The sequence below is a fragment of the Apodemus sylvaticus genome, chromosome 2 (assembly GCF_947179515.1).
Source record: "Apodemus sylvaticus chromosome 2, mApoSyl1.1, whole genome shotgun sequence".
In the NCBI taxonomy this organism is placed as follows: Eukaryota; Metazoa; Chordata; class Mammalia; order Rodentia; family Muridae; genus Apodemus; species Apodemus sylvaticus.
Genome location: NC_067473.1, coordinates 161,662,925 through 161,676,190, shown reverse-complemented (window position 1 = coordinate 161,676,190; position 13,266 = coordinate 161,662,925). Strand labels below are relative to the sequence as shown.

The 13,266-nt window shown below is 47.7% G+C and overlaps 1 protein-coding gene across 2 annotated transcripts in view; it reads right to left on the bottom strand.

Annotated features, from left to right (window-relative positions):
* Ano2 (anoctamin 2) overlaps positions 1 to 13,266 on the bottom strand; it is a 325,589-nt gene that overhangs the window by 15,145 nt on the left and 297,178 nt on the right. For both annotated transcript variants that reach the window (XM_052172696.1, XM_052172697.1), the window contains 2 exons: positions 1,797 to 1,949; positions 1,191 to 1,243 (listed from right to left, as the gene is read on the bottom strand). In XM_052172696.1, coding sequence (XP_052028656.1) covers positions 1,191 to 1,243; positions 1,797 to 1,949 — 206 coding nt within the window. The remainder of the gene's footprint in view (positions 1 to 1,190; positions 1,244 to 1,796; positions 1,950 to 13,266) is intronic.

Sequence of the window (13,266 nt, the reverse complement as noted above, 5' to 3'; positions counted from 1 at the left end):
GGTGAGTGACTGCATGTTTGGATTTGGAGTGACTTTCTGTAAAGAGAACCTTAAATCTTTTTGGCAGCTGTTTATACTATAGTCTGCCCAATAATTAAGGCCCCTTAAAATCTGGTTTAGGTATTTTTTTTTCTGAATGTATATACATAAGTGGGCCATATCTATATTTGAAAATTAATAACATATGTATAATTATCATAGCTGTGATTTACTGAGCATTTCTTTGTCCTTCCATTATCTCGTGTCATTTCCAGAATGTTCCTAAATGGTAGCTATGACTCCTATGTTGGTTTGATAAGTAAGCAAGACTCATAGAGGCCAGGCAAGCAAAATGCCCTGTGACTCTGTAACGCAGATAGAACGGAAGTGACACTCAGGGTCTCTTTTCTAGTAGACATGGCTCAGAATAACAGCTGATCCCCTTTTCAATTTTGCTTTATTTCTGAGCGTCCAAAAGAATACTTCCTACATCTAAACATTCAACCTGAAACCCTCTGCCCTCCCCCCAAAATAAAACCTCTTGATAATTCGTGGGCAGGTGTCAAGAGGAACTGGGTTGGAAATCAATGTTCTGCTCCCGAGGGAACACAAGAGCAGATTTTCTACGAAGCCCTAGCTGGCAGGTGTCTTCTTGGAAAGAAGAGCTGGAGAGAGGCCTTATCTGGCCACTGTTCATCCAGAGGTCAAAAGTGTATTCTCTGCCATGTATATGAGTCTAGCAAGCACCCCCTCTCTTCCTCATCTTAGCTTAACCTGCAGGGCACACCAGTTCATGAGAGTGATTAAGGCTCCGCCCTGAGAATGTTGGGGACTTAGGAATTGAAACCCAGGGTCACCAGGGTAGAAACAGAATGGAAAGAGCCGGACAGATAGGGCAAATTGTTTCTTCATTATTTTTGGCTCTAAAAAAAAAAAAAACAAAAAAAACAAAATTGATTTTGACTCAGTGCAAAGATATATAGCCATATGGATCACTGCCCTTTTTCTTGATAAAATTTAAAGCTAAATTGCACTGCCAGGCAGCAACAGGAGGTCCATACAAGACCTGTGTAACTACCAAGAGGAGGCTGTCTAAAGCCAAGATACAACAGGGGAAGCTGGGAGCTAATGAGATTGGTTCCTGCTTTGAGGGCTGAGGTCTCCCAAAGCACCTCCCTCAGAGCTAGGGCCTTCTGAATGCAAACACTTACATTGATGATGACCGAGAACTTGCCAATTCCAGAGAGAATGTCAAACCAAATTCCTGTAAAGACAGAAGAACAGACATCTCCAGTTAGTCCCACCCTAGACTCAGAGACAGTAAGTCCCCAGAATTGGATCACACTGCCTTAGGTAGTTTAGCTGGGAAGCTTAGGCTTCTCCTGTCTGGAAACTTAGGGGACAACATGGACTAGTTAAATGACTTCGACTGGCATCCCCACATCCAAGGAAGGAAACCGGAGATGTTCCAAGGGGCAAAGAAAGGAGGGCTGTGCGGGCTCCCTGAGCTCTGTGGAGCAGGTGGAAGGAGCCTCACAGGGAAGGGAAGGGAAGGGGAGGGAAGGGGAGGAAAGGGAAGGGGAGGGGAGGGGAGGGGAGGGGAGAGGAAGGAAAGGGGAGGGAAGGGAAGGGAAGGGAGGGGAGGGAGGGGAGGGAAGGGAAGGGAAAGGGAGGGAGGGGAGGGAGGGAGGGAGGGAGGGGAGGGAAGGGAAGGGAAGGGACCGAGGGGAGGGGAGAGGGAGGGGAGGGGAGGGGAGGGGGAGGAGAGGGGAGGGATAATGCTTGGCCTCAGAGGGTAAGGGGGTGGGGCAGCATACCGATGTCTTTAGTCCTCACAGCATCTGGGCGTCTCAGCTCTGTAACAAACTTTTTTGCATCCAGCCGCACTTCAATGACATTGTTGAGGAGAGCAAACACGGGGGCCAGAGGAAAGGAGGCCACAAAAAGGGTGACAAAACCAAACTGGATGACTAGAAGAGAGCACACAGGAAAGGCTGCAGCAGGTAACTGTGAGAGCAATGCCCAGCCCAGCCCTAATGGGTGGCTCCTAGTCCTCTCTATGGGGTCTCCCTCCCTCCCTCCCTTCCTTCCTACCTCCATCCCTTCCTCCCTCCCTCCCTCCCTCCCTCCCTTCCTTCCTACCTCCATCCCTTCCTCCCTCCCTCCCTTCCTCCCTCCCTCCCTTCCTTCCTCCCTTCCTCCCTCCCTTCCTCCCTCCCTCCCTCCCTCCCTTCCTCCCTTCCTTCCTCCCTCCTTCACACAGCTGACAGAATGAAGTGATGTGTGACTGGGACACTTTCTTCTCTCACTCACCTCCAGAAACTAATCACATGTGACTGACTTAAGGGTTGATAGACTCTGAAAGTAGCTGAAGAGGGCTTCTGCCATTGTTCCCAGGTGTTTTCAATAAAGCTTTATTTACAAAAGCAGTCTACAAAGTAGGCTGATGTTGACCCTTGGACCACAGGTTGTCAGCCCTTAGGGTAGCTTACAAAAACTGCCTCCCAAAGCTGGAATCCCCCTTTTTTGAGGCGAGTCTTGCTATTATACAGACCTTGTTGACCTTGACCTCTCGATCCTCCTGCCTCAGTACCCCTACCAGACCCCAAAGGCTGGGATTATTCAGGTCCAGCTTGGGTCTCCGTTTTTGTAGATAGAGCCATTGCTTTTATTTGGAAAGAATTCATTCATCACACGTTTATTGAGGGCTGGAAAAATGTCAGGCTTTGTGCCAAATATTTACGGAGGCAAAGGCCTAGTCTTGCTGTGGAGGAGCTGGATTAGAAGGCAGAGATAAGCGTAAAGACGCTCGACAGGACCTTAGCACATGTGTTCCAAGAGGGAGAGAAGAATGTGCTAGAGTCAGAGAAGCAGAGGAGACAGAGCTGGCATCCACTCGGGTGGGGACTCAATGACGTCTCCATGTTGGATGACCTCAGCGCCATCTAGGAAGCGGCATGTGTGGAACTAGGAGGAGCCAGAGAGCATTCTGAGCTGTAGGAACAGTGAGCAAAGGCAGGGCAGGCAGCTCTCCTGCAGCTGCAAGGTGTCTTGCTCTGCCTGGAGCCTCGCCACAACCTCCCAGCCACCTTCCTTGTTACCAGACTTCCCAGGCTTGCAGCACACATACCCTGTCATCTGACCCTCCCTACTCATAAAAATTTCCGTGTAATCCCCTTTATTTACTGAATAGAATCCAGATTCCTTGTTTTGGCACACCGGTGCTTCCGGTCTATTCTAAGCTGCCTCTCTAATCCCATCTCCAAAATGCCCTCACACAACACTCCTGTTCCTGCAGCAGCCAGTGCTCAGTTCTGCTGGGACTGCCTATTCAAGTGTCTTTCTTTATCGGAAAGCCAAAGGCTCTATATACTCTGGGGTGGAGGCAGGGGCTCTTTGCAAATTTGCTCCCAGGGAAGTCATTCTATTTGGAGTCCCCACACACTCAGAGCAGGTACCAACCCTTCTGTTACAGAAAGGGCAATTAAGCTGCATAAAATTAGCTGAGATGTCACCAGGCTGGCATCTCGGACTGCACATGGAAGTGCTGAGAACACATTTAATGTCTGATACCTAATAATTGTTCAATAAATGTAATGTGAACATGTGGGAGCTGGGGAGATGGCACCAGTGAGCAAAGTGCTTGCTACTCCAGTTCCCCTCCCCAGAACCTACCTAGAAAGTCAGGAATAGTAGCACACACATCTCTAATCCCAGTGCTGGTCAAGGGAAACAGCTGGCTCTGCTGGCTGCCTAGTCTAGCCTAAATGTCAAGCTCTAGGTTCAGGGACAAAGCCTATTTATGAAAAAAAAAAACCCACCAAGGTGAGAAGCAGTAGAGGGAGGCTTGTAAAGCCAACCTCTGGCATCAACACACACATATATGCATATACCAAGGCACAAAGAGTAAGTTATTTATGTAAGTAATAAGTTAGCTATGTATTATGTATACTGTTATCCTTACTGAAAGACATATCAGCATACAGAAATGATTAAAATGTATACTGTATAGCTACATGCTAAACAGACATCAACTTAAGGTTTAGAGACTCAGTGAGTCTGAAAAGATCCAGATCCCATGTTCAGATGTGTCCCTAACCTGACTCGGTCCTTTTCTTCACATCCGTGTAAATGGACAGCTCAGAGGAACTGCTTTGAATTCCCTAAAGCGGAATGCTGTGATGCTGGGGCTCTTGTGGCCTTAGACAAGCACCATGGTCCCAGGGTAGTTACAGAAAGGATGAGAAGACAGGACCCAAACACGGGAGTGTGTGCATGTCCTCACACAAAGAACGCAAGCCAACTTCACTAAAAGTTTCCAGAGAAAATGCACATGGAATTTTTCCTAGCCAAAATGCTTCTGATTTGGCAGGCTTTTTACCTCACAGGTGTGGCCACTACACTTGCTTACACAACCCTGACCCCTGCCTTCTCCTTGATGCACAGTGGATTCTCAGTGGGTTCTAGGAGACCAGCAGGTGTCATTGATGGCAAGATGTCTCAGCTGCAAGGTTGCACTCCTTGGAAGAGCTAGTTGGTAATAGAGGTAGGTGAGGGTGTGTGAGTCCTCACAAACATACTCAGTCAATTACAAATGTAGTGTCCTGGAGATTCAAAGATGCTGTGCAGGGAAAAGCCATTGACACTGGACTAGTGTCTCAAGCTCAACCTTCAGACCCTACACAAAAATATGGATGCAGAGGAAGATGCCCAGAATCCCAGTGTTGCAATAGCAAGTTGGGAAACAGAGACAAAAGAACTGTGTAGAAGCTCGTGGGCTAGGTAGTCTGGAGAACGCACATAATGGCTGTTACCTCAGTGCAGAAACAAGAGTGGCTCTGTCTCAGAAACAAGGTAGAGTGAGAGAACTGACTCCCCAAATCCATTTCTGGACACTGCCCTTACACACACACAAAACAAATAATAAAGGTTTTAAAGCACCAGCACCTGGCATATCTTTTAAAAGATGTTTCCAGAAAATTTGATTTGGGCATCAGGGGTAGGGGCTGGGACAGAAGGTACAAAGGAGAGGGGAAATGACCAAGGGAAACTAAATGGAGATTGCCCTCTGTTTCTAAAACCTGTAACATAGATGTCTACATTTGAATACGTATGTGGATGCTGTTGGTCAACTGAGAACAGCCCACCTTTCTGAACCAGGAGCTCCCCTATACTGTATCCCACCTTCAATCACTCAGCCCAGTGGCCCCACCATCACTAAGGGCCAATGCCACCCAGTTCTACCATCACCACCATTGCTGGGGTTTCCCTTATATATATGCCACACGCCTCCCCCCCCCCCACACACACACAAAGCCAACCATCACTGTCTGGCCTACCACTGTCTCCATGCCCACTCAGAGGCAGCCATTTGGTCTCCCCTTCCCCAGCACATCTCTTGCATGAGGTCTGTTGTGTGGTGTGATTTTGTGGCATCCCTCTGCCTCTCATAGTCAGGATAATTTTGGCTGTAAAACCCTTTCTTTAGAAGGTAGTGCTCTGGGTTTAGTGAGGTCAAGGCAAACATGATCATAAGGAACTTCCTCCAGAAGAACAGTGTGAACACCTCAGACCCTCAGAGGGCACCGTAGGGTGGAAAGGGGGCAGTTTACTGTTTGATAGGTTGCTATCACATATAGCATGACCTCACCACATACCTGCCAATGGCCCTGGGAAGCCCAGCATCCTTGCAGTGTCATAGAGGAAGTAAGTGGGACTTTCCTCTTATGCTTGTCTCTTTAGTGAACTGCTGTCCTCAAGGGACAGAGCTCACCTTCCCAGATTGCCCAGACACAAAATCTTGTCTTAACATGACTGTTTTCTAGTGCCCGTGTGCTGTGCTCCATAGTTCCCTCTCATTATTGAAGTTTCAGTGTCCCACCCCAAATCAGTGTGGTCAGCATGGGACAACCTCAGAAGAGTGCCACAGGATGCCCTTCCCCCTCCCACCTCCTCCTCTGCAGGTACTCCAAGGTATCCAGGGCCATGGAAATCCCCTTTCTGCACACATCCTGATGTACAGGTGTTTCCAGCATGGACTGAGTACCCTTGAGCATTTCTAAGAGGCAATCCGAAGAGCCAGAAATAAACAGCAAGCCTTCAATTAATCCAAGGGAGAAAAAGGTATATATATATATATGAAACTATAACCCTCTAGCATGCAAATGCCAAATCCAAGACTTGTTCTTTTCAAGGAAAAGTCTGGAGGGCTGAATCAGATGGGAGCCCTGCTGGGTTCACTTCAGAGGACACAGGGATGCCGGCCCTTCACCAACACCAACATTTGTTTCTAAAAACAGCCAGCCTCCCTTAGGACAAGAGAAACACAGGAAATCCTCAGTGTGGCTGCATAATAGAAGCCAGCTTGGCTGGGCCAGTGACAGATTAACCCTGGCCAAGCCAATTAAGGAAGAATCCATAAGTTGATTTTCAACTAAATCTTTACAAAGCCTGCTATAAAGTGCTCCAGCAATGTCGGGGGGAAACACAGAGCTTGGAAACATGTCTGGGTACAAACTCCAGGGGTTTCCTCTGCTAGCACTCAGCAGCCAAGAGCCTTACTAACAACCAGCCAGCCTTGTACTGTCTAATGCTGGAGACAATTAAAATTGTGAGTGATTACCTGGGCTTGGGCTAAAATAACACGGAGGAGCAGAATATGCTAAAAGAGACAGAAGCCAGCAAAGACATTCCGGGACATTCTACTTAGAGGAAAAAAATAAAAGGTGTAGCAGGGAAAACAGAACACACTTGCCAGGGTGGATAGAAAGCTAACAATGGAACAAAATTCTGATTTTCCACTCATTTATTTAAAAGTCATCAGGGAAAATATCTACCCTTTTATGTACACATACATGAACATACACACACAGTCAAGTCCAGACCCTGACTTGGCATTCAAAGTCCATTGTGATCTGACCCAAACTTACTCATTTCTTCCTGTCTAGCTCAGTATTTTGTCCTTAGGGCTAGTGTTTACTAGGAATGCTTGAGGTCAACCATCCCTGCTTTCCAACCATTTCCAACCATCTGGGATTTCAGAGCCTCTCTGTACACCATGATAATTTCCTCTATGCTCTACTGAGTGGGTTGGACGCATTGGCCATACTCAACTCTGACCCACCCCATCCCACCCTGCTCGTCTCCACTCCATGAGTCTCTCTTTCCCCACTTCTCAACTTTCCCATCTGGCTGAAGTGTGGTGAGCATCGCTCTTCTCCTCCTCCTTCCCACAATGCCTTGTACATACCACTTTATGTTTATTGGACCTGCTCCCTAGGGGAAGGTAATCTGGAGGAACTACATTGCCCCCCTCGTCACATAAACAGATACTTAAATGTTCTCTATTTTACAAACGGAACTTATTCTCTCTCTCCCTCTCCCTTCCCCCTCTCTACACACTCACACACACACACACACACACACACACAACACAGCACAGCAGAAAGCGAAATGTGTGAACTGAAACCATTTTCCTTCGTCAGAGTGTGGTGACAAGTCTACAACTCTACATAACAATCCTCGATGCTTGCTACTGCGACAGGCACAGGAAGGACAGAGAAGAATGGCCCAGCTCTAATGGAAATTATGACGACTCTCCCCCCACCGCAGCCCCTTCCTTTTAGTAAAAGCAACGCCTCCTTCCCATTTAGGAGGATTGAAAATCAGGGTCTTCACCAGAACTAGATAGTAAGTTCCTACGGCTAAGGACACCCGAGGTTCGTAGTTGCACGAGACAGAGGGATCAAGCTGGAACCTCCTTCCTGCTGGTAGCTGTCAGTGTGCCAGAGGGTGCTTTGGGCTGACAAAAGGCATCAGCAATCTTCCCCAGCTCTGAACCTTAAGACTACAATACCAAGCTGCCAGGCTCGAAGAGCCCACTTGAACAACTGTGACCAGCTGCTCCCTGATTGGATTTAGGGGTTGGCTTTACAAGTGGGCCTGGTACTGTAAACCTGGCCAAACGCCCATGGGGAAGCCATAGGCCCCAGCAGATAACTTATTCCTGATGGTTTGCTAAATGATGGTCAACTGCCTTCTGTGCTTGTGCCCATAGACAAATGCTACTGTAGCCCTAATCAGTGGAGCCTCCCTTCGTAGTGAACAGCAGACACACAATTGTCTGTGGAGAATAAGTGATATGTGAAGATTCAGTGCTAGACAAGATGTTTCTACCACGCTTTTGTGGCTCAGGGAATGTTTCAGGAGCAGAAAGAGAAAGAGACAGAAGATATGGAGAAGACCTGTGCAATGTTACATGCTGTGGCCATTGAAATCATGAAGTCATAGCAGCTGTGGGCACTGGGCCTGAACAGTTGGCCCTGCCAACTGTCAGTCATGTATGTGGGAGGGGCTTGTGGGACCTTACTGCTGATGACTGGTTGCTGATGGATTCTGAGGAAAGGGGAAAGGTTGCCTTCAGCTATGCGCCCACCAAGGCCCAAGCATGGTTCTCCATCTGTGGTCACACAGGCAGCCCTGGGCCACTCAGTGGGTCACAAGACAGAAGGACACTCATGAGGGGAAATGTGTGTGCAGAGGGGAGGGAAAACGAAGACAGGAGTGAGAAGATCAGAAGGCATCATATAAATACATGTAACTATCCATGAACCAATTTAATTAACAAAAATAATAAAAACATTAACATTGGTAGTTAAAACAAGGACATAGAAGAAAGCAGGCAATTGACCTTTCATGCCTGGTAAGTTTACAAGCAATGCCTGATAAGTACAACTTAGAGCCTTCGAGACAAAAATGTAGGGAGAATTGGGGAAGACCAAGGCTCTCAGTAGAGCCCAACACAGAAACAGCTGGGAACTGCATTTTCTGGTGTGGTTGTGTTTGAGATTCTGTGTTACCATTGTCCCACTGAGGTCCAGAATGCCCTTGCAGGTAGCCTGACTGGAAATGCAGTGGTTCAGTTAGACTATAATAAGCTCAGGACATTGCATGTGCTGCATTTCATGCTTTCAAATGTCATAGAAGAACACAAAAACTCTACTTTAAGCACTGCCCATGAAGACTTTGATTTCATTGTTCCTTGCTACATTTGTCTAGCTAGTCTTTGCATTAATCTCTAATGCTAGATTTTTTTCCTCTATATTTTTATCTTAAGGAAAACGAAAAGGAAACTGAGTCCTTAAGGGCCATCCTTTTTGTGAACCAGTGGTGAGCGAGGCAGGAAAGGGAGGGTACGTGGTGTGCTTGTTCTGCTGACCAGTCTTGGCAAAGCAGGTGGCGATAATTTAGTGCTGTCCGTTTCATAAACCCTCATTTTGAAGATATGCCCGCCATCCTTTTCTCCTAAGAGTGTCTGGTGAGAAACACAAAGGACTTGGAAGTGTTGGTGGCTGAGACTAAATAGAGCGATGGGAAGGGTGGGGCACCGGCCATGTCCTCAGCCCAGGGAACTGATGCTGAGGAAAGCAGCAGCACGTGTGATAGACATGGGAACTGTCAATCTCCCTCACTTCATCTGCCCACCATTCAACAAGCATTTATCTATTGTACGAAGTGCACCCATAGACTTCACGCTCATCTCTAGAAAGCAAAGTCTATCCATGCTGCAATTTGGATGTATGTTCCTCCCCACTGAATTCATGTGTTAAACTTGGATCTCTGAGAGGCAAACTGACCTCATGGATGTGTTCATGTCATAAGATGAGGTTAATCGTCAGGAAAGTGAATTCATTATAAATATAAGTTTGTCGCCTCTCGTTCTATATTCTCTTGTGCTCTGTTGCCTTCCTCAGTGGGATGACACAGCAAACAGAATCTCATCAGTTGTTGAACTTTTGAGAGTCCAGAGCCATGAGCCAAATACATTTTTACTGTGTTTAAGTTACCCCGCCTGTGGCATCCTATTACAGCAACACAAACCCGACTAAGATAAACAGATTGCTATTATCCTTTTAAGAGCTCAAGAAAGCACTCAAGAAGAAGACACACAAACATCCTGGTCAGTATCCCGGAGTCTGACTGCCGCTGCGATCTATCACTGGGTGCCGCGGAGCACCAGGCAAGAATAACTTGTTCCCCCTCAGTAGGTCCCTGGAAAGCACACACAGTTAGTCATTGATGGGTTTGCCTCGAAGACCAAATAAAAGAGATGCGGAAGGCTGCTGGATGACGAAAGTTAAGATCTTTCCTGCCCAGATGTTTGACATTCACAAGCTATCTAGAAAATAAACACAGCAAGTGAAACTCCATTCCCTTCTGTTTACACAATGGACTGAGTCCGCTAGGAAACTTCTGGAAGCCGAGACAGGAAGAGACAGGCTTGTAATATTGATTTAAACATTAGGAATTTGACGCATGAAATGTCGATGCATCACCTGGTCAAATCTTTAAGGAGTGGTTTCTGCTGAACACGTGCATCGACAGGTGGAGTGATCTGCTCACTCTTGTTTACCTCTCGCACACACAAACTACACACAGACACACACACCAAACACACCACACACACAACACACATCATACACACTACACACACACAACATAGACACACATACACACAACATACTCACATACAATACACACATACACCATTCCATACACACACAGAAACCACACACACAAATACACATACAGACAGACACAGAGAGACATACAGAGACATACACACAGACACAGACACATACCCCACACCGCCACACCCTCACACCGTACACCCCACACACCCCCTCACACACACACACCACATACCACAACACACCACACCCCCCCCACACACACACACCATACACCCCCCACCCCCACCCCCCACCACATACCACACCACACCACACACACACCATATACCCCCACCCCCCACCCCCCACCCCACATACCACACCACACCACACACACACCATATACCCCCACCCCCCACCCCCCACACCACATACCACACCACACACACACACACACACACACACACACACACACACACACACAAGCAGGGAGTATGGAGGGCAGCCATAAGCTCACCCTTCCTTCCATCTACCCACATAGATCACATTATTATAGCAAAGCAACTGACAGGCAAAGGCCAGGAAGCCAGGTGAGTCTGGAAAGACACTTCCAAGAGACATCATTGCTATAAGGACCCTTGCATATTTTATTCTTTTCTTTCTCCAGAAGGCTGTGAGAAAGTCAACAAAATGAAAATAAAACTAGACTTGAAAAATGCAAAAAAATGTATGGAAACTTTATTGAAAGGGAAATAAAGAAGTCAGAAAACAGGGAAAAAACAAATATGCACATTTTAGGGACCCATAAGGTGGCTACAACACAATGCCAAGCTTTCCTTCTGAGCTCCCTGACTGTACAAGGAGAAATGGAAGAGAGTCCCTTCCACCTGTTGATCCCTCAGCATCCTTCCTCTGTTTACTCCATCCATCCTGGTACTGGACAGCAGCCTGTGCATGCCAGGGGCAGTAACAGAGATGATGTAGTAACGTGGCATCCAGATGTGGCATTGCTGTTTCTAAGTATGCACAGGAGGAGAGATTCTCCGTATCAAGCAGCTTCTGCCTCAGAAGTAACTGGGAAACAAGTAGCCTGGGACTCACCCTGCTTCCCAGAAACCCTGGAGCAGCGCCCTCTGTGCTGTGTGAACTGTGGTTAAGTGCCATTTAGAGAGAGGCCAGGTACCCGATGGATGATCCAGTGGGCTGACTCAGTTCTATAAACAGGATGGCTCAGGGAAAGGAATTTCCCAGTGCTTTCAGGCACTGCCTTGGAATACACACACTCAAGAGTTTTATTCCACTAGCTTTGTCCTTTGTTTGGGGACAGGAACTGAGTGAGACCCACCCTGACTGGGGATTGCACCTTGCGACCGATGCACATCTGTGTGGCTTTGTCCCCGCTCCTAGCGCCAAATTTGTGCAATTGTTGCAACTGTGTCTCTCCTGGTATCAGGTATATGGCAAAGGCTATTCACAACACAACTAACCAGAAGCAGAGTGAGGTTGGGACCAGAGACCAGGCTGTAACCTTTAGCAACAGCCCTGGCACCTTTCTTCTAAGAGCTAAGCCCTTGCTTCCAAAGAGAGCACTCCCCACCCCAAATAGCAGCACAAGATGGTGACCACCATTCAAAATATGAGCCTGTGGGGTACATTCCAAAATCAAACCACAACTGCTGTAGGCCATTCACTCTCAGGATGAGAACATCCCTGATGCCTGTGCACCATGGATAAGGAGATCCTGCACCTCTGGGTGGGTCGTGTCATCCCAGCTGTGTCTTTACAGTCAAGGGCCCCAGAGGCCCCGCAGAAGGTAACGTCTGTGAGGTGTGAGAACCATTTGGCTTTCATTCATTATCTTTTTTTCCTGCACCAAGAAACACTCTACTGTGTTTACAGGCCTTGTCTTCTGGTGGGAAAACCTCACAATGCTATTCCTTATTTATCAGGATAAAATAACAATTTTATCAGTTTTATCAAGAATTTCATCTGGACCTTGTCATGTCATTTACAGGATTAGATTTGGAGCTACTTTTGTTTCCTGCCATGAACTGCTCTATAAGAGAAAGGCCCTTGACTACAAGTGCTTGGAGAACTTAGCTCACAGCTCTCACAGCAGAGGAGGAATTTCTCCTCACAGGGCCCTTAGGGAGAGTCCATAACTGGGCTCTGAGGAGAGGCCTGTGGTAAAAAAAAAAGCTTTGAAGCCTCCTTTTGGGGTTGGGGACAGTGATGATTAATGCTTGGTCCTGCTCCTGGGCCAGCTTTCTCTCTCCCCTCAGAGATGGGGGAGGGGAAGCTACCCTTGAAGTCTTTCTTAGTAAGCTCTTCAGGAAGAGGGTTTGATATCGGAGATTCCCTTGAAAGCGTGGCTGCTCCCCTCACAGGTTTTCCAGTAATCCCTCACTCTCAGGTTTCCCTTTGTCTGGAGCCAGCCCATCCCCACACCCACCACTGCCTAAAGGAAGCTAGCTCCCTCCTCCTCAGAAGGACTTCCAGCCACACCGCTCTATAGCGTCCCCTCCACCTCAGGCCCCTCCCCCAGAGCTGCTGGGCCCCAGCCCCAGGCTTCCAGCTCAATTTAGAAAAATGTAAATATAATACATCTCTCCCTGCTGCTGCCACCCCCCCCCCCCCACTGATGACCTGCCCTGCCATTACAACAGACAGGCTGTAGTGGGCTCAGCACACTTCCTGTCTGCATGGGTGGTCCTGGGGATCTTGGGAAGGAAACTGACAGCTGAGAGCAAGGCCCAGGATCATTGTGTCAGGCACACCAGTGGGAGTGGGCAGCTTTGGTTTCATCGCTCATATTTGTTCAAAGTCCAAGACAAGT